The sequence below is a fragment of the Cetorhinus maximus genome, chromosome 7 (assembly GCF_964194155.1).
Source record: "Cetorhinus maximus chromosome 7, sCetMax3.hap1.1, whole genome shotgun sequence".
Classification (NCBI taxonomy): Eukaryota; Metazoa; Chordata; class Chondrichthyes; order Lamniformes; family Cetorhinidae; genus Cetorhinus; species Cetorhinus maximus.
The window spans coordinates 134,620,757-134,647,030 of NC_135885.1; the positions used below are offsets into that span (position 1 = coordinate 134,620,757).

Here is a 26,274-nt window from a genome sequence, read left to right on the forward strand (position 1 = left end):
CTTTTCTCTGAAGTGAGAAGGCACTTTCAGTGGTCAGTATATATGGACGGTGATTATTTATCATTGGTGTGCAGGGAAACCATTGTCCACACTCATGATTCATTCATATCTAGCAGTACAACAGGCTATCCAACGAAAGCATTCCGGTTTTTATCGCACTTTCTTCCTCCTTTCGTTTGCTGGGAACAGTACGCAGGGGAAATATTGACTTGCACGTGCACCGTATGGTTACAGGAGTGAAATTCTTACTCTGTGCTGGGCGCCAGGAAACTGGGAATATTTTACAGCAGAAGCCCAGTGGGAATACTGGTGTGGAGGGTCGGGGAAGGGAAGGAAATATTTGGTTAAAGGCAGGGCCGAGAGTATAATTCAGGGGCTAGCAGGGTGTTCGGGCAATGGACAACTTGGGTTTCTGCTCTCCTGTGGCATTTGGTACAAAAAGACCTTGTTCAAAACAAATTCAAAGCTCATCCAAATCATGCCTGGGTGAAGTCGACAGAAGACAATGGACTGGAAAAGATCAGCTGAATACGTAAACTTGACTTTGATTATATAAGCCCTTAAGGTGATGCACTTCTATCAGTGAAAAGCTGTAATTGAAGGCAGCCCTGTTCTTCAGATCATTTGAATGATGAATTGATTGAATATGGTGAGTTGTGAAACGTTTGTTGTGAAATCAATTGTAATTGTAGGCGGTGAGTGGGGGGGGGGGATAAAAAACATCACCAAAGGCTTATGACTTTTTTTTCCCGACAGTTCATTAATCATGCATTTCTCAAAGCTCTTCCTCACTCAGAACCGTTCCATTTCTGCACGACATGGACACCTTTATGTGAGGCAGCTGCTTTCTCTTTGAGCAATGCTTCTTCAAGGGGGCTCCGCTCCATCCGTTCATCCTTCAATGTCTGTCAGTTATGTAGCCTGAGGCATTTGTACTTCTCGTATCCCTGGCTGGATTCCGATAGGGAGCTTGTGTTTCAAACAAAGCTGGAGGAGGGCAAAATCCTCTTGGGTCTCAGAGCAAAGAGGCACAGCAACTAGGGCGCCCGTGCCAGCGCACCGAGTTGGCCTATTGACACTCTGGCAAAGCCAGCAGCAAACCCAGGGTTGCAACAGTCTTAATCATTGTGTGCTTGCAATAACTGACATTTGTTTTAGACATCTCTGCTGGGCTGCGGGGGTGAGGGGTGGTGGGAGGGAAGAAAGTACAAAATGGCCCTCTCACACATGACTATTTTTCACTTCCTCACAGTGCTCGGACAGCAAAGACACCTTTGAGAACATAATGTTAATGCTTGACGGGATGCCGACAGCAAGAGTCAAACCAGAGCTTCTGGAATCTGAACGAGGGGTAAGCCGAGGTTTCCAGACAATTCCCTTTTCCCCGATAGCAGTAATTATTTCCAGACCTTTCTGAAGCCAGTCTCCTCACAGCCTGAGCCACAAAGTTCACATCCATCTTCACCCCTCCCCCAACCCTGATGATGTGTAGTCTGAAATCCAGAGAACGTGCAGCCACGCCAACATGATATCACCAACTCTAAAGTTGAGAAAAATCTGTTGGTGGAGTATGTTTTAAATTGGCTGGAGTACAGATTTTCTTTCTTGTTTTTTTTAAAAAATGTTCCTTTCTGGACATTTCCCTCAGACTTGACCTAGGATTAAGAAGTTGGATCTAAAAGTCTTGCAGCTCACTCACTTGAAAGTGTCACACTTCTTTTACACTTACGCCTGATTTATGAATATGTGTTGATAAAACGTAAAAAAAAAATACTAAGTAAATAGGGAAGCTACGATGAAAAAACAGCATTCAAAAAAATTACAGACTGTAAATCAGTAATTTCCTGCCGCTGCCTTCTAACCATTAAGATCGGCAGCTGCCGAACTGCAAACTTTCCTCAGCCACAGTAGTTAGCCTTTTACTTGCTCCATCAACTCTGGTCTCTTAAGTATCCCCAGTATGAGTTGCACCCTCTTTGATAGCCGTAGCCTGTAGCAGCCAAGGGCCTAAGCTCTGGAATTCCCTTCCTAAACCCATATGCCTCTCTAACTCTTTCCTGCACTCTAAGACAATGCTGAAAACCACCTCTCTAATTAAGCTTTTGGTCCCCCATCCTAATATCTCCTAATGTGACTTGGTGTCAAATTCTGTTTGATAATTGTTCCTGTGTATTGCTTTGGAATGTTTTACTGTGCTAAAGGTGCTAGATAAATGTAAGTTGCTGCTTTTGTTGTCAATGTATTTATTAATGGTGTTTAAAGTGACATGCCGCGCTAAACACAGTCACATCTTAACAGCGTGTTACATAGCATAGCACTGCTGTTGTGATAAAACAGCATATCGTTGGGCATAGTAAAAGCAATACCACAGAAGATCCACCAGTAATATTTACTGAGCCAACAGTATTGGCATTCAATAGTATGTGTGTTAACATTTACTGCCTTTGCCAAAAGAAATTAATAATTAGAGAATACAACAATTGATAGGCTCATAAAAAATCCACAAGGGCATGAATTATGATGTTAGTGTGGGGCAAATCAAATAGGCTGCTGCTATTATCATGGTTTAGTGTTGATAGTTTGCAGTGGAACAGTAAAGGACGCTGGCCAACGTCCTATGGCAGAGTGTAACAGTATCAACAACTTACATTTGTATGGCAATTTTAATGTAGTAACACACCCAAGGCACTTCAGGAGTGTTATCAAGCAAAGTTTGACATCGAGCCACACAAAAATCTATTAGGACCAACGAGCAAAACCCTCGAAAGAAGTAGGTTTCAAGGAGCATCGTAATAGAGGAGAGGGAAGCAGAGAGATGGAGAGGTTGAGGGAGGAAATTCACAGGCTTAGGGCCTTTGCAGCTGAAGACACAGCCGGCAAGGTTGGGGAGGTGTAAGAAGCTAGAACTGGAGGAATCCAGGTATCTCAGAGGATTACAGGGCTGGAGGAGGTTATAGAGTTGGGGAGGAACAAAGCCTTGGGGGGATGATCAAGGGAATTTTAAAATTGAGGCCTGTTGGCCTGGGAGCTGATGTGTAAGTCAGCGGGCACAGGTGAATGAAAGAGTTACAATTAAGGAATAAGTAAATTAAAATGCAAGCTTTGCAGTGTTTATTTTATTAATATGGCAGAGACAATGTCATGTTTCTGTACAGGGCCAGAATTGCTAAAGTCAACAGAGATTGCGGACAAAAGAATTCTATGTCACACAATGTGGGTTTATTCCACTTATGTCCAATATTTCAAGATCATGATGCTGGGCTCCAGCTGGTTCTCCATCTGGTGGGTGAGACCCCTGACACAAACATTAAATCCTTCCCTTATTGTGCCAGTCCATCTCTCAGTTGGTACCACTCGTACCTTTGAGTCAGAAGGTTATGGGTTTGAGTCCCATTCCAGGACTTTAGCACAAAAATCAAGGTGGACACTTCAGTGTAGTGCTGAGCGAGGGCTGCATTATCAGAGGAGGCATGAAACCGAGACCCGTATACCCCCTCAAATGGACGTAAAAGATCCCACAGTGCCATTTTGAGGAAGAGCAGGGGAGTTGTCTCCAGTCTGTTGGTCAATATTTACCCCTCAATCAACATCACTAAAACAGATTATCTGGTCATTATTACATTTCTGCTTGTCGGAGTTGACTGCGCACAAATTGGCTGCCATGTTCCCTGCATTACCAAAGTGACGACATTTCAGAAAGACTTCATTGTCTGTAAAGCGCTTTGAGACATCTGGTGGTCGTGAAAGGTGTTATAATAATGCAAGTCTTTTCTTTGCCCAGAGAATGGTTAGAGTGTGAAAACCGGTATCCCAAGGAGTAGTTGAAGCGAACAGCATAGATGCAACTAAGGAGAAGCTAGATAAACACACAAGGGAGAAAAGCTTAGATGAAGCAGGGGGGGAAAGCATAAACGCCAACATGTACCAGATGGGCTAAATGGCCTGTGCTGCACATTCTGCACTTCTGTGTAATGCTTGCAGTTCATTCAAGCTGTTAACTTGGTGATTGGAACATTCTCCTCCGCCTTTCTATTTTTTGTCTCTTTTGCCATGATAAAAGGTTCTCTTACCTTGCAGTGTTCAATCCCTCGCACCGTCTTTTTTTCTTTGTTGATTAGCTTGTGTACTTCCCGTATTTTCAAGACTCTGCCTGTGTGTCAATATTTGCCAGTGAATGTAAGTGAATTCACACTGGTAAGCTCATCACAAATTCAGATGGATGTCTTTCCCCAGTGCACAACAGTTATGGTGGCTCTCTTACCGTTCATTAATCAATACGCTACCCAATATGCCAACCAACATAAAAGAGATGATGCCAGCAAATTGAACATTTTTCTGACAGCCATGTGTTTTTGGACCATTGCTTAACTCTTCATATTGACAGTTAGAAAAATGAAAGAAAAGAAAGAAAGGCTTGCATTTATATAGTGCCTTTCATGACCACAGGACATTCCAAACTGGTTTCAGGCCAATGAAATACTTTTGAAGCATAGTCACTGTTGTAATGCAGGAAATGCAGCAGCCAATTTGTGCACAGCAAGCTTCCACAAACAACAATGTGATAATGACCAGATAGACTGTTTTTATTGATTGAGGATAAATATTGGCCGGGACACTGGGGAGGGTGCCCTACCCCCACCCTGCTCTTCTTTGAAATAGCACCCTAAGATCTTTTACATCCACCTGAGAGGGCCTTGGATTAACATTTAATCCAAAAGACAGCACCTCCAACAGTACAGAACTCACTCAGTACTGCACTGAAGTGTCAGCCTAGATTGTTCTGCTCTAGTCCTGGAGTAGGAGTTTAACCTACAACCAACTGACACAGAGGCTTGAGCACATTTGCTTACTGCAAGAGGTGTTAGACTGGCTGCAATATCGCTTTTGCAAATGCAATTTACAGATTGTCAACATTTTACTGTTATTAAAACTTTATAATGTCAACATAAGTCCCTTGTAATACCAAATACAATTTGGAATGCAGTGGTGCAAGTGATTCACTAATCACATCCTTGCTCGCTGCTTCATACAAGGACGCGGCCAACTGTCTTCCAAGACACTTTGCCAAATCAACAGTAGCTCAGTAAAGCCTCATCATGCAGGTGACCTGTAGATGAACCTGCGAATAATCCCTCAAATCCCTGAGAAACCACAATAGGCGCTTCCCAAAGCATGATTACGCAAGCATTTCCGTATGGGAAGTTTAGTGGCAACTCGAGGTAAAAGAAATTAAAACCTTTGGAGTAAGAAAAATAATCATTTTCACCCAAAGCAAACAAGCTTTGCTCTTTTTGCAATCTTTATCTGATTCTCAGGAAAATCCTGCCCTGTGTGTTTGTGACTCCGTTTCTGGAATATATATGTTTAAGTACACTGGAAAGGCAACACAAGGCACTCTCAATTTCAGTCTAATTCAGACAATTATTTTGATAGCATTTCACATCACAGCTGTTTGGCAATATTGACACTGGCTTGGTAAAAACATTTGCTATATCATCGTTATGCAGTGTAAAAACATACAAAACAATAGTTCAGCAAGTCTGGCAGCATCGGCGGAGAAGAAATCAGTTAACGTTTCGAGCCTTCATGGCCCTTCGGCAGAGAGGGCCATGAAGGCTCGAAACGTTAACTGATTTCTTCTCCGCCGATGCTGCCAGACTTGCTGAGTTTTTCCAGGTAATTCTGTTTTTGTTTTGGATTTCCAGCATCCGCAGTAGCTTTTAGCTTTTTGTTTTTACAAAACAATAGTTGATGGCCAAAAGTATTCAGTGAATAAGAATAAGTGCAATGATCATAGGCAAACATATCTTGTGATTTCTCTTCAAATACTACAGATATTAAATCTAAAAAATCCAATTAATATTAATTTATGATACAACTATTAATTTAGAGAAAACCGTGGAAACAACTCAGTGTTGGATTCGAGAACCAATGACTAGATTATTTGAACAAAGAGTTGCTATCAGGAAATTAGATTTATACTTCTAAACGTACAATAAAACAGCAGCTTCAACAGTGACAGAATGTGAGCAGTTGCTCTTCAGTGAACTGAAAATGTTTCTAATCTTCTGAAGTTCTTAAGCAAAATGTCAAAATTCTTTGACACAGCAAAAGCATGTGGACGGTCATAGATTTGCCTGGGAAAATTTAAAATGAAAAGCTTTATTCTGTGCAGTTGCCCTGTTGACAGGTAATAAAAATATTCAGATCCTGGTCACATTCTCAATCGTTTTCTCATTTCCTTCAAAGGTGTTCCTGTATTTTCACACAATTGTCTTTGAAGCATGGTTTCTTTGCTGCATCATCATTTTGATTCTAGATATGAGTCTGGGCACACTCGTTCAAATTTCAAAGAAAGCAATTTGTGTGTGAATGCAGTACAACGGTTTTCACTTCTCAAAATTAACATCCTATTCCTATGGTCTTTCCTGTAAATTACACAATTGGTTGATGGGAAAGGATTGTATTCTTTTAGGCAATTTGCATATTTAAAGATTGGGTTCGATGATGTGATAGATTATTGTTTGAACCCCGTTTATGTGGGTGTATAAGAAGCGTGTATCCGTGGCCTGAATTTTACCTTTGGTGTGCGGGTGTGCGCCCAACAAACCGGGACATAATATGACGCGCAATGATGTCGGGTGTGCGTCCCGATGTCATCGTGCACTCGCGCGATATTTCGTTCGGCGCGCGCACACCAGAGTCGGCTGTGCATCGCCAATAATTGAAAGGCCTTTAAGGACCTCATTTAACTTGAAATTTATGCTGCCTGTCCAACCTAACGGCTGGCGGGCAGGCAGAAAGGCCAAGAGACCTTTACGTTTTTTAGCAAACCTCATCCACGAGCGGGATGAGGTTTCCTAAAGCTAATACTAATTAAATAAAACCTTTATTTTGACATTAAAAACATATCCCATCTCATGAGGGGACCTGTCATTTAATTTTTATTGCATTTATTAATTTTTTTTTTGAAAGCGCTTCAATCTCCCCGAGGCAGCTCCGTGCCTCAGGGAGATTGAAGCGCTCTTTCGCGCGCATGTGTGAACTGCGCGCTAGGCCCGGCTCTCCCTCCTACCCTGCCCATACAGGCAGCGCTGAGGGCTGCCGCTTGTGTTTCACGCTGGGCGGGACATAATTGGCCTGCCCAGTGTGAAATCGTGGTGCGAAGCCAATCACGGGCGACTGCCCCGCCCACTCCCGCCGAGCACACCTGACGAGGACAAAATTCAGGTGCATGTTTTCTTATTTAAAGGAAACTATTGTTATATTGTGACGTTTATAAGATTATTGTATTTTGGGACTGTACTTTTAAATTTGGGGAGGGAGGTCATGTGACCTGCTCTGAATTACATCTGACGGTAAGCCTGGGAGCTTTGATTGTTAGAGATCAAAGAAAGGCTTAGATTTTTTTACTGGAAAGGAAGTGCAAGGTATTTATGCTTGGAGACAATGGCAGCAGTCTGAGTTTACAATTAGACTGAGAGTCTCCCAAAGTTACAGAAATGTGTTGTTGGTGTCAGGTTGTAAACAGTTGTGCTGTGAACTGTCTATTTACTTCTAAGATGAAAGGGAGTTGGGATTGAGAATAGCTAATTAGCATTTCTACCTGGATGTAAGGTTAATATGTTGCGCATTGCCATGGGGAAGATGCAGAGGCAGCCATTTTTGAGATTAGGTTACAGGCTTCCTTGCACATCAATGAATATCACAGACAGACAGTAGAGGTTCTGTGTGGTGAACAGGGAGAAAAGGCTGCTTGGCTACCTCTGCCAGATGCGGGGAGTGGGGAGATGGTCTCTCGTCGAAGAGATGGATCCTGCAGCCATTTAAGGATCATGAGAGATTTGTAGTGGCATGGCCAGGGGCAAGAAGAATCATCGGAACAGGTTTTACTGCCAATGTCGGATTTAAGGAACTCCGGAAAACCGAGGAAAGCACATGGAGACGGTCACCTGAAGTTACTACTCGACAAGACAGAAATACAGAAACTCATTAGAAGCTGGAGCTACTGTGGACTGTTTACTTGAAGGACTGTAATTCAGTGGAGAGTGCAATGGGTGTTGAGTATAAAAGGGGAACGTCATTTTCCATAGTTTAAAGTATAAATTGCCTAAGAAAAAGAAAATAGGGTTTAGCCAATAGTGTTTTTTATTATAAATGGAAAACAGAAAATGCTAGAAAAACTCAGCAGGTCTGACAGCATCTGTGGGGAGAGAAACAGAGTTAACATTTCAAGTCTGTATGCAAGTCTTCAGAGCTCTGAAGAAGAGTCATACAGACTCGAAACATTAACCCTTTCTCGCTCCACAGATGCTGTCAGACCTGCTGAGTTTTTCCAGCATTTTCAGTTGCATCCGCAGTATTTTGCTTTTATCTTAGTGATTTTTATGAATTATTTGTTACAGTAAAAGTTTTAAAACATGAAATCTTTGTGTCATTCTTTGAGCTAATAAATAGAAGCTTGAACCTCTTTAAAAGTTATCTGTCTTTATGGAGCTCATAACACTATTTCCTTTAGGTGGGGAGTTTAGGAGTTGGGTATAGTCACAAAATTAAAGCCATATCTTTCAGGAATGAAATTAAGGAAACATTTCTTTGTGCAAGAGGTGGTAAAGTTTGGAACGCTCCTCTGGAAAGGGCAAATGATGCTGGATCAATTGTTAATTTTAAAACTGAGATTGATAGATTTTTGTTAGCCAAAGGAATTAGGGGACATGGGACAAAGGTGGGTAAATGGAGTTAGGTTGCAAATCAGCCATAATTGCATTGAAGAACAGGCTTTGATGGGCTAAAAGACCTACTCTTGTTCCTATATTCACTCCAGTATTCAAACTTTATTCCATTGTAATTTTATTTTTGACCAAAGGATTATATTTTTTTAAAAACTCAGTGTAGATGGAATTTTATTTCTACTTACATGCCTCCTTTGGGTGCCTTTATTTAAAGTGCAATATCGAATTGTCTGCCCATGAAGTATCCTGCCTCATTTTCTCTTCCACTGTCTACAATAATTGGGTGTGCTCTTTGCAGGGGTTGGGTGGGGTTGGGTGGGGGGTAAAGGGGGCTAATCCAATATTATCCAATTTGAACCATAGCCCAATGTTAAAATTGCTCCTCTTGACTCAGTTGTCAAGTATTTTTTGAGCATAGCTTTAATCTGTAGAGATTTCATTAAACAAAATGTTTGCCTTTAGCAATATTTTTCATCGGAACTTGGCGGGAGGAGGCCATTCAGCCCGACGATCATGGTTGATGATCCACTTCAATGCCTTTTTCCCATACTATCCCCATATTCCTTTTCATCATTGGCGTTTAGAAATCTGTCGATCTCTGCTTTAAACATTCTGAGCTTCCACATCCCTTCCGGGGTAGAGAATTTCCAAAGGTTCACAACCCTCTGAGTAAAAAGATTTCTTCTCATCTCAGCACTAAGTGGCTTCCTCTTTATTTTGAAATTACGTCGCTTGGCTCTAGGTTCCTCAAGCATCTTGCCTGTTATCTACCCTGTCTATTCAGGCAGGTTTATATTTGTAATTTTGCTCTCAGGCAGCATGAGTCATTCTTTTTTAGATTCTTATTGAGTCTGGCTAAGTTTCAGAGCCAGCTAGAGAATGCTGATGACCCAGACTGAGATCAGTGTTTGGCTGCAGTGTTGGATAGCAGTGTTATGTCTAAGAGCATAGAGTTTAACTAAAGAAAATGAAGATATGTAACACTTCAACCTGAGCTGTTGGATATTGCTTGAAATGCTTTCTTTCCTGGAAGATGATGTAATCAGGTCAAAACGTGGAAAGGTTTTGTGTTAAAGCCGGCCAACATAATGACAGATCAAAAATAGCAGAGGTTTTATCTGCAATCAATGGTTTTTAATTAGTTTGTGTACATTAGTCCCTTAAAGCTCTATTTCCAGACAAATCCCAATCTCTTAAAGCAATATCTCCAGACAAATCAAAACTTCAATAAGCAGTTTAATTGTACTCGCTATAGGAGGGGATGGTGATGTAGTGGTAATGTCCGCTGGACTAGTAATCACAAGACACAGGTTAATGCTCTGGGGATGTGGGTTCAAATCCCACCACAGCAGCTGGGGGATGTTTCAGTTAATAAATCTGGAATATGAAGCTAGTCTTAGTAATGGTGATCATGAAGCTATCATTGATTGCCATTAAAAAAAACACATCTTGTTGACTAATGTCCTCCCTTTAGGGACGGGAAATCTGCTGTCCTTACCTGCACCGGCCTACATGTGACTCCAGACCCACAGCAAGGTGGTTGCCTCTTAACCGCCCCCTGAAATGGCCTAGCAAGCCATTCAGTTCAAGGGCAATTAGGGATGGGCAACAAATGCTGGTCTTGCCAGCGATGACAACATCCCATGAAAGACTAAAGATAAAAAGTAAATTGATCTTAAGAGAGCCTATAACTTTTCCATCGTGTCGAAAATTGCTGTTGCCTTAAATGGGGCCAGTGGGAACCTTGTAATTTAATCAGCCCAAACTAGCTTGGTGAGCTGGGGGTAGGGGATGTGGATGAGGGTGAAGAAGCACTCTTGCTCCTCTTGACCCACAAGCAGTGCTGGAAAGGCATGTATCTTTTCCATGCAGTCCTCACCTCCCTTTAGCTGCTGGGTATCCTGAGCCCCAGAAACCCGTCCTACTAAGGTGTAACCCAAAAATGGAAATGAAATCTGCGAGATGCAGCTTCATTAAAATATTTAAATGAGCGAATCTCCCCCCACCCCCTCGCACTTCCATTAAAACCAGAAGTAGGTGGGTTGGAGGCAGATTGGATTTGGGATTTGAGATTTTTTAAAAGTTTATATTCTACCTGCCACAAGCCCACCAGTTTTGGGGGGGTTAAAATTCTTCTCTATGACTGACACCCTACAATCTACTCTCCATTCAAAGTTAATTAATTTAAATGGCCTAATAATTCTATTGATTCAGCTTCAAATTCCCACGTTTTTGTGTTATTTATATTGGATAGTGTGAATTTTGCAAAATAATTTTCAAATCAAAAAATGTAATAGATTGTATCCAGTTTCAGTTTTGCAAAATAAGTACTTTAAAAAGCAAAATAGTATTATTTAACTAGGCGATATTTTCAATATTCTACTTTATAAATATTCAGTGAAATTTCGGAATGGGTCAGGACTTGTGCTTATACAGGTAAGGAGTTAAATGATAAACTGCATCCTGTTAAAACAAACCTTTCCAACTATCTAAAAAATTATAGTATGGGTATTGTTTACCATTTTAGAAATTTCTGTCAGACCTTCACGAAAGAAATCTTGCACACCTCAAAACCTAATGACATGACACGTGTACACATAAATGCAAATTACAAGCTAGGTTTAAATAGCCCTGTGAAATCTGCGGTGCACACTATTTGGAGTAGTGTCACAGCAGAAGACAAATTCTCAACTATTGTTCTTAGTTTAAATTGCCCTATTGCAGGGGCTCTGAAAAGAGGCTGGACAAAGGCACACAAACAACTTGCATTTATATAGTGCCCTTAACAGAGTAAAGCAGCCCAAACCACTTCTAGAGCATTATCAAACAAAATTGGACACTGAGCCACATAAGAAGATAATGGATGTGATGACCAAAAGCCTGATCAAAGAGTTAGTTTTTAAGGAGTGTCTGAAAGGAGGAAAGAGAAGCAGACAGGTTTGGGGAGGGATTTCCAGAGCTTGGGGCTTTGGCCGCTGAAGGCACAACTGCCTGTGGCAGAGTGATTAAAATTGTAGGTGCTGAAGATGTTAGAATTGGAGCTGTAGCAGATATCTCAGAGGATTGTAGGGATGGAGGAGGTTACAGAGGTAGGGAGGGAAGAGGCTATGGGGGAATTTAAGAATAAGGATGAGAATTTTTAAATCAAGACAAATCAAGACCATGTTGCTCAGTGAACACACGGGTGATGGGTGAATGGAAATTTGGTTCAATTAAGTTAGGACACAACAGAGTTTTGGATGACCTCAAGTTTATAGAGGGTAGGGTGTAGGAGGCCAGCCAGCTGTGCATTGGAATAGTCTGGTCTAGAGGTAACAAAGCCATGGATGAGGGTTTCAGCAGTGGATGAGCAGAGGCAGGAGAGGAGTTAAGTGATATTAAGGCGATGGAAGTAAGCAGTCTTGGTGTTGACACAGATATGTGGTTGGGGTTTCATCTTGAGGTCAAATATGGTGCAAAAGTTACAAACTGTCTCAGCTGGTCGTCATGGAGATGATGGAGGAAGTGGCTCTTATCTATACTTGGGAAGCAGGCATTTTGCGCATGGCAACGCAACAGAAATGGTAATTGAATAACCAGTTAATCTATCTTTTGATGGCATTGTTGGATGAATACCCTACTCTTCTTCAAAAAATGCCATGAAATCTTTAATGGACCAGTGGTTTACTGTTTCACCCAATGGACAACAATTTTAATACTGCAGGGCTGCCTCAAGTACTAGGCTAAACAATCTACCTGGATGGTGTGTGCTGAAGTTCCGCAATAAAGTTTGAACATTCAAACCTCTCATTCAGAGCTGTGGGAGCAACCAACTGAGCCAACTCAGTCAAATAAAACTTATGATAAGGTCACTTAGATTGAGAGCTTTCCAGTGCCTAGTGGCACATGAGGCAGATAAGATGTTACCCCTGGCTGGTGAGTCAAGAACCATCGGCCACTGTCTCAGAATAAAGGGCAGGCCATTTCAAATTGAGATGAGGAGGAATTTCTTCACTCAGAGGGTGGTGAATCTTTGAAATTCTCTACCCCAGAGGGCTGTGGAAGTTCAATCACTGAGCATGTTCAAGACAGAAATCGATAGATTTCTGGAGACCAATGACATCAAGAGATATGAGGATGGCACAGAAAAGTGACGTTGAGGTAGATGATCAGCAATGATCAAATTGAATGGCAGGGCAGGCTCGATGGGCCGAATGGTCTACTCCTGTTCCTATAATCCAGACAAAGCACATGCTTATGTCCTATATTTGAACTCGTGTCTCTAGGGTGTCCCCAGGGTATTAGCCTGGGCCTCTAGATCACTAATCCAATGATATTGCCATATGCCACCACCTCCCCCTGAAAGCATGAAACTGTAATAAATGTTCTGGCTTTACTTTTTTAAAAATTCATTCACGAGATGTGGGCTTCGCTGGCTGGGCCAGTATTTATTGCCCGCCCCTAGTTGCCCTTGAGAAGATGGTGGTGACCTGCCTTCTTGAACCGTTGCAGTCCATGTGGTGTAGGTACATCCACAGTGCTGTTAGGGAGGGCTTTCCAGGATTTTGACCCAGCGACAGTAAAGGAACGGTGATATATTTCCAAGTTAGGATAGTGAGTGACTTGGAGGGGAGCTTCCAGGTGCTAATATTCCCATCTATCTGCTACCTTTGTCCTTCTAGATAGTGCTGGTCGTGGGTTTGGAAGGTGCTGTCTAAGGAGTCTTGCTGAATTCTTGCATTGCATCTTGTAGGTGGTACACACTGCTGCTACTGTGCATCAGTGGTGGAGGGACTTAATGTTTGTGGATGTGGTGCCAATCAAGCAGGCTGCTTTTTCCTAGATGGTGTCAAGCTTCTCGGGTGTTGTGGGAGCTGCACTCATCCAGGCAAGTGAGGAGTATTCCATCACACTCCTGACTTTTGCCTTGTAAGTGGTGGACAGGCTTTGAGGAGTTAGGAGGTGAGTTACTCATCACAGGACTCCTAGCCTCTGACCTGCTCTTGTAGCCACAGTATTGATTTGGCTAGTCCAGTTCAGTTTCAGCACAATGGAAACCCCCAGGATGTTGATAATGGGGGATTCAGTGATGGTAATGCTATTGAACGTAAAAGGGCGATGGTTAGATTCTCTCTTGTTGGAGATGGTCATTGCCTGACACTTGTGTGTTGCGAATATTATTTGCCACTTGTCAGCCCAAGCCTGGATATTGTCCAGGCCTTGCTGCATTTGGACATGGACTGCTTCAGTACTTGAGAAGTCGCGAATGGTGCTGAACATTATGCAATCATCAGTGAACATCCCCACTTCTGACTTTGTGATGGAAGGAAGGACATTGATAAAGCAGCTGAAGATGGTTGGGCTGAGGACACTACCCTGAGGTACTCATGCAGTGATGTCCTGGAGCTGAGATGGCTGACCTCCAACAACCACAACCATCTTCCTTTGTGCTAGGTACGACTCCAACCAGTGGAGAGTTTTCCCATTGACTGCAGTTTTGCTAATTTATGCCACACTCAGTCAAATGCTGCCTTGATGTCAAGGGCAGTCACTCTCACCTCATTTCGGGAATTCAGCTCTTTTGGCCATATTTGAACTTGTACTTGCCTGGAATTACACTGCAGCAGAGAAGGTATTGTAAGTAAATTCTGTCCTGACAATTTGCAGGACCCCATAGACGCCTCAACTGTAATTGTACAAATTAACTGACTGGGCAACAGGAAATTTCCTGTATAGTGATGTTTAACTGTTTCTGATGCCACTTTGATTCAAGTGTCCAGAACTGTCTTGAGCTGTTTAAATATCCACTTCTCATCCCTCATCTTCAGTGTTAAATTTACCACAGATATATGAAAGGAAAATATGTTTAAAAAATATGGGGAAATAAAATACAATTACAGCAAATTGTCAGAGATTGTCCACATTTTAAAAAAAACATTTGGTGGTTGTGATATTTGTCAAGATTGGCCAAAGGAACACATTTTAAATTCTTTTGACTTAGCGTCACCTATAAGCACTCTTGGGTCAAGTGTGCCTTGATTAAATGCAGAATTACTCTGTTCCACAACATGCCTTCAGTGAAATCTGAAAACAGCGGGTAGAATCTTCTGCTCTCATTGGTGAGCTTGGAGGCGGGAGGGACATGTATTTAGGTGGGATGGTGGAGTACTGGAACCCCGCTGCCCTCCTGTCTCTGCCAGGATCAAGTTCTGAGCAAGAAGATCCATGATTGACTTTCCTACCCTGTCACTTATTGAGGCCCTTAATTGGCCAATTCATGGCCACTTAAGGGCCTTATTCCGCCGCCACTGGTATTAACTCAGTGGCGGGCAGGCCTGTCCATGTGCACGACGGGTAAAACTGTGCTGCCAGCTTGTCATCTCCGGAGGGGCTCCCTTAATCAAAAGCACCTGGTGCCTGAATAGAGACTCAACCCCCCCCCACCCACCCCCCCACCACCATACCCCTTTCCCAAAGACTCCCCTCCCATGATACTCATCTCCCACATTACTTTCCTGTGGCCTGGGTTGCTCCATGATCCTGGGACTCTGGTGCCCGTCCTTCCAGCAGCAGCAGCCATCGCCTCTGCTGTGTCGCTGCCGAGCACAAGACCTGCCACCCTCTGTTTGGCTGGCAGCTCTCATTGGCGAGACTTTCGCCCACCCCTCCTTCTGAGGTCTCGCCACTGCCTGATTGGCCTGTGGTTTGGGGGGCCTTCCCGAAAAGAGGTCTCCCGCTGGCTCCCCAACCGGCAGGTAAGACCCCTGATGCCTCAACAAGATTCTGCCCAACTTCCCCATTGCACGTCTATGAATGTTCTCACTTTCTGGCCACCCTTGTGATCCCCCTGAAAGAGAGTGCCAACTTATTGTAAACTCCTGCCCAACGGCTCGAAGAATTATTCCTTGTTTCTGAGTTGAGACCCGTCAAATGCATTTCACATTAAGACTCTTAAAATTCAGCGGAGGAACTATATTTCAGCCCATTAGACCTGGCTTCAATCAAATCCGTGTCTCAAAGGTGAAAGAATGCTAATTCACTATTCCACCCAGCCCTTCGTCTTTTTCTGATTAAACACCTCCAAAATACATTATAACTTTTAATTTTGCATCATAACAGAATTTATTTGTATTTGCTAATGAAACATTTAATTTCCTTGAAATCCACCACCATTTCCTTTAGTGAATCTAATTTGCAGTACACTTTGTAAGAGGAAAGCGGAACCAGACCTAAAGCAATATCCAAACAGTGATGATCCTTTTTACTTAAAGGCAACAATGCCACATAACGTTCTGCTCCTCTCCGGTATAGTGGTAGCCTGCATTCCAGAACAATCTTTAAAATTACCATTGGGTCACTTATCTATAGGTTTCTCTTTGTTTAAAGCAGGAATATTAAATTGTTTCAGTTTTATGAGCAAGTGTGCCGCACCATTTCCTGTCTCATGTCTGTCTGATATTGCCTCATATCAATGTAGAGCAAAATTCCATTAAAAATAAATTATATCTCACTTGCAGATACATATTAATGCTGAATAAATTGGCTCATTCAGCCTCTGATGATACTGAGTAAGGAAAGTTAATACCAACATGCAATTAGTACAGTTTGTACATTAAATATATACTTTTTGGCGATCCAGAGACAAGTCAATATCTGCGATCTGCTAAGCCATCTTTGCCACGACAACTTGGGTCTCTGTATCTCCAATATTATTGAATTAGAACAAAGAACAAAGAAAAGTACAGCACAGGAACAGGCCCTTCAGCCCTCCAAGCCTGCGCTGATCATATTGCCCGTCAACTAAAACATTTTGCACTTCCAGGGTCCGTATCCCTCTATTCCCATCCTATTCATGTATTTATCAAGCTGCCTCTTAAACACCACTATCGTACCTGCTTCCACCACCTCCTGTGGCAGCGAATTCCAGACACTCACTACCCTCTGCTCAAAAACTTGCCCTGCACATCTCCTCTATAGTTTTCTCCTCTCACCTTAAATCTATGTCCCCTAGTAATTGACTCTTCCACCCTGGAAAAAAGCTTCTGACCATCTAATCTGTCCATGCCACTCATAATTTTGTAAATTTCTATCAAGTCGCCCCTCAATCTCCTTCACTCTAGTGAGAACAGTCTGAGTTTCTCCAACCTCTCCTCATAGCTAATAACCTCCAGACCAGGCAGCATCCTGGTAAACCTCCTCTGCACCCTCTCCAACGCCTCCATATCCTTCTGGTAATGTGGCGACCGGAATTGCACGCAATATTCCAAGTGTGGCCTAACCAAGGTTCTATACAGCTGCAGCGTGAATTACTTGCATATTAATTAGAGTTTACCAAGGGTGCAGCAAGGGGGGACATCGAGGAGAACATTAGAATATTTGAGTCTGGTAGTGACAAAGGCCTAAAATGAGGGGCTTAGCGACAGGTGGGTTGAGCAAGGGGCAGAGGTGAGGCATGTTATGGCGGTGCATATGGAAAATCATCATAACGGATAGTGTATGGGGTGTAATGTTCAGCCCAGGGTCAAATGAGGTGTGGAGTTTGCGAACAGTCTGATTGAGCTTGAGGCAATGTCCGGGGTTGGGTATACAAGTAGTAGCAAGGGTATAAAATTTAGAATTAGGGCTGAAAACAATAATGCAGATGCCAGGGGGTAAGTCAGATGTTCTACAGATGCTATGGCGAGATTGGACAGTGAAGAGTGGAACCAAATGTCGGCAATCCTATGGAGCTGGACAGTGGAGGAAATGCATTTGAGCACCATCGTCCAGTCAAGCATGTTAAAAGACTTCAGAGAGGATGAGGCCAGAACATTCATCCATTCCAAATGGTGTCATTTGTGCCTTTAGTTTTGGGTGTGTTAATGAAATTGCAGAGAAGAAGTCTGATTGAAGAGATTAAAACATGGAGTAAGGTGAGCACAAATCAGAGAGTAGAAAATACATTCAAGAGCTTGGAAGGGAGCTGAGAGATTGGAGATGGTGGGATAGAAATTGAACCTTGTTGCATTCCAAGGACGCCTGAAAACAAACCAATCCCAAAATGGGGTCAGATTAGTTTTCAGCTAATGAGGACCCTACCACCTGGCTTGGAATCCCTGGGACAAATTTTGCTGCCTGGTACTCCTCTCTAGTTTTCTAGATGCGGCTGAGACCTAACCAGTGGCAGCCACCACTGAAACATCCATTCAGTATATTTGTACAATGCTTGTGAAGTTCCAGTAAGAACAGGATTTGCACATCCTGGCGCCACTGCACCCCTGACAACCTTGAGCAGCCCTCCTCCCACTGCCTACAAACCCCTGCCCCAAGACACTTACCTGAAGGCTCATGCTGGCAAGGCAAGTAGCTGGCAGTTTTTGCGAAGTAGGAGAAGTGATGGTGCAGACAATGACAAATCCAACAACTTGATAAAACTGAGGCTCAGGAACTAATTTTCAGTCAGTTTTTGGCCTCCCCAGTGGCCCACATTCTGGCTGTGAGGCGTGGGACCAGATAAACCTTTGAATCTGATGTGTTGGTTTGCAAGGGCAGGAGGGTTGTTGCAGGGTTTTTTGAGGAAGGGTTGATGACAGTGGATGGAATTTTCGGTGCCCATTGGCATCGGGCGTCTTGGCAGGCGTGAGAGGGCAATATAGTGGGAAGGCCAAAAACGGGTGTCACAACGTCGCGAAACCAGTTTGCAGTTGTCCACTCAGCCTGTCAGTGGTGGGCTGCGTTTCCCACCACTGCACACTGGGAGCTTCATTTTAATATATCTACATGTCATTATAAGCCCTGCTCGCTGGAATCATCCCCCAACGATGGATCATCTGGGCACATTGGCATGATTGCGCGCCATTGTGCTTCACAGCTGTACATAAACAATGTGCTCCTGGTGAACTGCACTTCGCTCGGGATTTCGAGGTTTGTTTGCCTACCTGACTTCGGGCAGCACTCGCGGTCATCAGCGCCAGGCTTCGCAGGCAGCACCACATCACTTTTAGGGGGGCTCACGGGCAGGTCTCTACTTACCAGACCAGCTGTAAGGCGGGAGTCGCTTTTCAATGGCTGCAGGGCTAGGGCTTGCCTGGGGAAGGGGAATATCCCAGGGTGTGTGTGGGGGGCACACGTTGATCTGTGCAAATGGCCTCAAGATGGCGAGGGCTGAGGGGGCAGTCTGAAGAGGAGTTGAGGCCAGATGGAGATGTGAGGGTGTGTGAGAGAGAGTGAGTGGTGATGTCCCTGGAGCTGGCAGTGAGTGAGATGCCAGTGAGTGTGTGATGGCCTTGTGAGTGTGTGAGCTTATAGTGATAAGATGGCTGCCTTACCCTGGTGACACAGATGAGATCATTCATCTGCTTTCTGCACTGGATGGCCGCCCTCTTGTGTGCAGCATTGACACTGACCACCTCTGACACCCCCTCCCAAGCTGGAGTGGTGAGACTGATGGGCCTCCTGCGGCCAGAGAGGGGGTAGAGGAAATCACAGCAGGCCACCACGGTGTCCAGAAGGCGTCCCAGGGGATGCACCACTGTATCAGGAGGCTGTACGCTTTTTGGCTTTTGAAGCCATTTCTTTACTGGTACCCTCCTGGGCTGCAAGCATTGAGAACTGTGCGCACAGCTGCAGTTTAAACATGGTGCCCTGCGTGAGGAAGCGGTGAGGTAACAGTGTGACGGGTAAATTGGAGGCCGCCTGTCAGCGAGATGGCGTGTTGCCTGTGGCTGCAGAATTAATGAGGCGGGAGTGGGATGATACAGAGTGAAAAGCCGCTATGATGACTGGCAGGTAAACCGTCCATTTTCCCCGCCCACCTCTGCACTTTAGTACAAACCTGGGACGATTCCGCCCGGTGGTTTTTGAAACATCAGGAACAATACTTCAGGAGAACTGACCATTTACCAGCATGCAGGCCAAGAAGGAAGTTGCATGGTCAGTCACCAAGTGGAAATGGGGTCAAGGTTACAGGATGTATGTCTCATGAACAAGATACATTTGGAGAGGGTATTAGGAGAGAAACTGGAAAAAGACATGGGTCAGGATTTTTAGGATGGCGGGTTCTCCCTTCCTGCCTCCTGAAGAGTCGGCGTGGGACACATCCCCACCGACTCCGACTGCCCCGCAGCCATTTCACGCTCCAACGAGCGTTAGTTGGACAGAAGCGGGACTTCTGCCCCTTACCCGGAAGGATGTCCCTCCCTAGCCTGTGCAGTGCCAGAAGTTGCAGTCGCCAAGACTGGGGCTGCACTCAGTCCTCAAAACCTAAAGCCCTGAGATTCCAGGAATAGGTACATTTTGGGGGCCTCGGGGCGAGGAGGGCTGGGGAGGCCTGGATGGGTGGACAGTGGGGGATTGGGGTGTCGGCGGAGAGGCCAGGTTTTGGGAGGGGGCGGGGAGGAGGGGGAGGTCCTGCGGTTACCAGACCTTATATGAGGCGGGTGCCCAATGTTAAAAGGGGGCTGCTGATTGGAGGCACCCACCCCCAACGAGGCCTGAATCCCAATTTTTTTTTTGGGCTTCCTCCATATTCCTGAACTCCTTCCCGTCAGCCCGAAAATTGAGGCGGGGTGGGAAGCGGCCCTTAAGTGGCCAATAATTGCCCACTTAAAGGGCCTCAATTGGGGCGAGGGTAGGTGGACCGGTCAAAGCCTCGCCCGTCCCAGTGTAAAATTGCAGAGAGTTCAGGGCAGGTGGGAACCCAGCGGGAAGCCCATTCGCGGAACTTGACACACAGCCCCCCGGCAGGGCTGCATGAAATCCTGCCCATGGGTTCAGGGCTAGGGCTGTGGTGAGGTCAAGCGTAGAGATTTGGTTGGCAGGCAAGGGGTAGGGGTAAAACAGTGAGGATGATTTTTAATGATAAATTAATCGTTCAGTTGCGACTCGAAGAATGGAGTTACTTCTTTGTCCTCCGTTTCTACGCAACCTTAAGATATGTTTTTGCTTGCGAAATGAGAAAAAAAAATTGCTTTCCTTTTTTTAAAAATTAAAGGTAACCGCGGGGGGGATGAGTGTTCTCCAGGTTGCACCTGCTGAGAGTAGCAGTGCCAATAAAGGGTCGAATGTCCCTATTGCCGTGTCAGTGCCTCCTCCGAGCACCCATATCCTTTCCGTCCTATTTAATAAAATATATCATGCAGGTAACATCGGAAAAAAGAAGTGTCAGCTATTATTTGGGTTTCCTGCAAGCCACAATGACACAAGGAGCCTTAATTGGTTTTAATTCCCCATTTACACCTACACACCTGCTGAGTTCTGTGCCGGGAAACTCGCCAAATAACCTACAGGCTTCTCCTGCATTTGACACCTACAACAACTCTATAAATTATCCAACAGATGGGGGGCTTTCTTCCGGCCACCCATCCTTTGGGTGTTTTGCCAACTCATCCTGTTGCCAAGCATCCTTTAGCTGGAAGAGAGATAATGGTCGGGTTTCTTCACAACCATCGTGAGTGTTGTCCTGTGGCTAAAGAAAAATTATCATCGAGTAAACCCTGCTGGCTTTCTCTTCTAACGGCGCTAAATTGTTGTCTCGTCAGAAAATGCTTTGCCCCACCAGCTTGCCCAAGAGCGAGTGAACCTTACTTTGGAAGGTTTGAGCCTGATGCTGTGGTGAGCGATTGCCCAACAAAGCTAACCCTTGTGGGATAAAACAAATTGCAGCTCCTCCTTGAGTAAATGTGGCCCAGATTTTCGCTCCTGGGGCAGGGGGCACAGAGACAGGACAATTCACGGCCCAGCGAACCCAGCTTTTAAAAATGGCCGCCCGCAGGCTGGATTTTTGTTTGGATGTTGGGCCCGCTGACTCCAGAATGTGTGCAGAGGCGGGCTGGGCAAAAGGCCTGCACCTACGCGCTCTCACTGTTGAAATAAATTTTTAAAAAAGAATAAAACAAAAAAGATCGCTCCATCCCTTACACTTCACCCCCATGCAAAACACACTCCCTATGCCCCTATGCCACTTTATGCCCTCCTATGGCCCCTCATACTACCTATGCCAACCCATGCCTCTCTACCCCAACCCCCGTAGCCCCCACATCCCCATGGCCTTTTATAGCCCTATGTCAACTTAGTTCCAACTGATGCCAGACCGTGACCCTCACCATCCTTTGGCCTTACCCCCTCCATGCCAACTCACCTACTATCCTTTGACAGCTCCTTGACAGCTTTGAAGTTCCTTGACAGTTCTTTGACTGTGGGATAGCTCTTACGAGTTTCTGCCTAAAAAGTGCATAATCATGTTCACTTTTAACAATCCCAAAGGGTGCCTTACCTCTCCCAAAGATGTCCCGGGACCATATCCAAAGGAGTACCTAACCTCTCCAAAAGGGTACGCTGGCTATCCAAACAAATATACCAAGGGCAGCATCCCCCCCCCCCCCCCCCCCAATCGGGGGGTTTGTGCAGGAGCGAGCGGGTTCCTGATCGGCGCCTCCGATCGGGGGCACTCCGCCATTTTACATAGGCGGGCCTTAATTGGCCCGCCCAGCGTGATATCCGTCCGGAAGCGCTGTGCGCTCTCTGTGTGGGGGTGGGGGGGGCGGGATTGCCTGAGCAGGTCTGTGCGCTCTTTCGCGCATGCGTGCGGAAGAGCGCAGAGATCTCCCTGAGGCAAAGTGCTGCCTGAGGGAGATCGGTTGAACTTTAAAAAATTTATTGAAGGTAAGAAAAAACTTTCTTGCCGTGTTCTCTCATGTGACACATGAGCTGGGACATGACCATTACTTTTATTTAAAAATTTTCCAAACATTTTAAGTCGCTCATGAAACCTCATCCCGCCCGTGGATGAGGTTTCATGCTTTTTCGGAAGGCTAACTAGGCTCTTCGCCTGCCCACCAACCTTAAGGTTGGACGGGCAGGTCCATTAATCATTTTAATTACTTTTTTAATGGCCTTAATAGGCCGTTGACGGGTCAGTGGGCACACAGCCGAGTCGGTTGCGTACCCTCCAAAGTGAAAATCTAAATGATGCGGGGTGAATTCAGGACGCACGCCCGACGTCACCCCCCGTCATCTTACGCGTCGGCGAGCAGGCCCCGCCCCTGCTCACCGGCCGGAAAATGCTGCCCCAAATTCAGACCTCCTCTTACCTGCTCTAATCGGCACCCTTCAGGTTTCACATTCCTGGCCTACCAAAATCCCCCGTCAGTGGAGGCAACTAGTGATTTATGGCCAGCTGACCCTGTAAGCCGCGCATGCACGAACCCTGGCCCAACCCCAGTCTAGCTCTCACGAAAATGGAACATGCCATATTTGGGGGCAGGGCTTAGAATTTTCGGCCTTTTCCAGGATTTTTGCCTTGACGGGGAGGCTCCCCATCGCGGTGCAAAACTGGGCTTTCGTCTACTACGTAGCCTAACTGAGAACTGTGACCAAATACAGCTGCGCAATGAGTGGACTCTACAGCGCCATAGAATTGTAGGGATTGTTCACACTTGGAGTTCCTCAAGTGGGGAGTTTCCAACCCCTGCTCGTCTGTCAATGGATGAAAGGGATTAAGGGAGGATTGCTGATTGGAAACCACACAGCATCTGAGGGAGCATATGAACATATGAATTAGGAGCAGGAGTAGGCCACTGGGACTCTTGAGCCAGCTCCACCATGGCTGATCTGATTTTAACCTCTGCTTCATATTCCTGCCTACCCCCGATAACCTTTCACCCCTTTGCTTATCAAAAATCTATCTAGCTCTGCCTTAAAAGATATTCAAAGGCTCTGCTACCACCGCCTTTTGGGGAAGAGAATTCCAAAGACTCACGACCCTCTGCGAGAAAATGATTTTCCTCATCTCTGTCTTAAATGGGCAACCCTTTATTTTTAAGCAGTGACCCCTAGTTCTAGTTTCCCACACAAGAGGAAACATCCTCTCCACATCCACCCTGTCAAGACCCCTCAGGATCTTTTAAGTTTCAATCAAGTCACCTCTTACTCTTCTAAACTCCAGCGTATACAAGCCTAAGCCCAACCTGTCCAGCCTTTCCTGATAAGCCCATTCCAGGTATTAGCCTAGTAAACCTTCTCTGAACTGCTTCCAATGCATTTAGATCCTTCTCCTATTAAGGAGACCAATACTGTACACAGAACTCCAAATGTGGTCTCACCAATGCCCTGTACAACTGAAATGTAACCTCCCCGCTTTTGTACACAATTCCCCTTGCAATAAATGATAACATTCTATTAGCTTTGCTAATTACTTGCTGTTGCTCTATACTGACCTTTAGCGACTCATGCACCTCTTGATTGGAAGTGTTGGTTGGGAGAAGGAAAACTAAGCAACGATGGAGCAAGAAGAGAAATGATTGGTAGGGCTATTGCGGGGGCAGATTTCCAACTGAGTCAAACCTGACCATTGCAATGAGAATGGCAGCTACCTGGTTGCAAAAAGCCTTTCATTTCTCATGTTTTCCTTGTTCTTCAATGATTGGATTATTTGTGCCCCTCCATAAGAGTAATATGTGGAGCTAATAGCCGCTGGTGTGCTTGGCACACAGCACATCATGACCCATGAAGGCAAGGCAAAAATCATTTTATGCAAAACTGCGCTAAGGAGGTATGAACAGTTAAATTCATCTGCAGCGTTTTAAATCTGTCACTTATTGCTTTAATTGTGTGTTTTGCCACATCCACTCTGTTTCTGGGACGATGCCAATTAGAGTGTGCAGGTTAATATGGCCAGGCCTCTTTAATTTGTACTAATTTTGGATTTAAAAGCTTTCATTTAGTCGTTTAATAAGAAGGCTTAGTTAAGCAGAAAGCCTTTTTGAATTTGCAACGTTTCCATGGTTACTGAAAGGTGTTTCCTTGCGCCTATCCTCTAGACTTGGTGAAATTTATAAGGGCAGCTGTTATACAAGTGGTTATTATCTTTTGAGTTGAAGGCTGAGCATGTGGGAGGACAGTTTGGTAGCTGTCTATCTCATCACTATTTGTCTATTAGAAGCTGTCCGTTGCTGTAAATAGCCTTTCAGGCTCCAAATTCAGGGGTCTTTTTTTTGTTGCTTTGCAGCCATTTTGTGGCTACCCTTGTTTAAAATGCAGCAGAAAAGATTTTTTCCTTGTATTGAGTACTTGAATATGACAGCATGGTTTCTGTCAATCACAGTAAATGACCCTTGTTGCCATGGAGAATTTGAGTCAGTCAGCCAGTCAAGACAGGTGTTGCAGCTTGCAAATCAAAAACTGCAGTCGATTTAAGATGAACTATAGATACGAGAGCAGTTTTCTGAATCCTGATGACCAGTTAACCTTATCACTAACCCCAGACATGAGCACAATTAAAAGTTGTCAAATAAACCGAACGTTTCTTAACAGGAATTCTTTGAACCAGTACATTCAATGGAGTATAAAATCGACCTCTAATAAACCCAGAAAAGGGTTGGGGTGTCCGCCACCCCTCGCCCTCCACTCTATCTCTTTTGTTTGCTTCAACATACTCACCACTCATTGAGTTTTACATCAGGTGTTCTAACTACCTCTTATTCCTTTCTCTCTCTCCACCGCCCGCCCCTCACCCACATTCTATTGTTCCTCTTATTCTGCAACCCAGACCTTGATTGCCCCCATTCTCTAATTTTAGCCTCTGCGTGCATTAGTCCTGCTCTTGGCTTCTTTCTCTTCCTTTAGCTTCTCCAGGGATGTTGGTAATTCCATGAAAAATATAATCTGGACATCTGGATCTTTGATGAAACCTTTTCTCCTGCAAACATTTTTCCCCTGTGAATCCCCAGGGTTGGAGAGGCTTGAGTTCATGAAGTTTTAAAAATTCAACTTATCCAACATCCTTATTTGTTATGTTTTGCTGTTTGACATCCCATCTGTTACCTCTTGCTGCCAGTGGCAACCATGAACCTGATGCTTGGCAGTACCATCTATTGCCTGCTTTGATGGATAATCATGGGCTAGTGAGAGGGATTGAATACCTCTTTGTATGTCCCAGAAGTACAATCCAGGGCTTTCAGCTAGCGTCCAATGGGTCTTGGAAATGGGCCTCATCCCTCAACTTTCAAAAAGTTGACTTTCTTTGCTTACGGAAAGAGCACTGGAAGATCTGAACCCAAGGACTGAAGAACTTCATCATCCATTTCAAGGTAAATCTTGTGCATTTGTATCAGGTAGTGTAGCATTAAATACCTCCTTGCTGAGCACACAGATTGGAGCTAGCACTCAAAGTGAGGTTTACTTCTTGTTCGTGGAGTCTTTCTGATCTGCTCTTTCCTCTGTAATTTCCTTTGGCATTTGATAAGTTCATCACATAACAAAAAATAATAGATTGCAGAGTAAAATTAATATTTCAATATTGGGACTTCTGGAAAACTTGTATCATGTACAACATATGTGTTTTTTACCATATTTTTTTATAAAAGATACTTGTAGTTAGAAGCAACTCATTGAGCTTATTCATCTGATATATATTTTTCTAATCTTCAGATCTTTAAAATCTCTTCTTCTGCAAACATTTTTCCCCTGTGAGTCCCCAGGGGTGGAGGGGCCTGAGTACATGTAGTCTGTTCTAAAAATTCCACTTATCCAGCATCCTTAATTGTCACCTCATTCCTTTTATTGTTAGGTATTGTCTGCCTTCAGG

At 44.5% G+C, this 26,274-nt stretch overlaps 1 protein-coding gene across 6 annotated transcripts in view; it reads left to right on the forward strand.

The window, feature by feature from the left end:
- Positions 1 to 26,274, forward strand: part of klf12b (Kruppel like factor 12b) — a 246,205-nt gene that overhangs the window by 113,905 nt on the left and 106,026 nt on the right. For 5 of the 6 annotated variants that reach the window (XM_078545980.1, XM_078545983.1, XM_078545984.1 and 2 more), the window contains one exon: positions 1,253 to 1,351. The exons of the other annotated variant lie outside the window; for it this stretch is intronic. In XM_078545980.1, coding sequence (XP_078402106.1) covers positions 1,286 to 1,351 — 66 coding nt within the window. In that variant the 5' untranslated portion in view covers positions 1,253 to 1,285. The remainder of the gene's footprint in view (positions 1 to 1,252; positions 1,352 to 26,274) is intronic. 6 annotated transcript variants of the gene reach the window in all.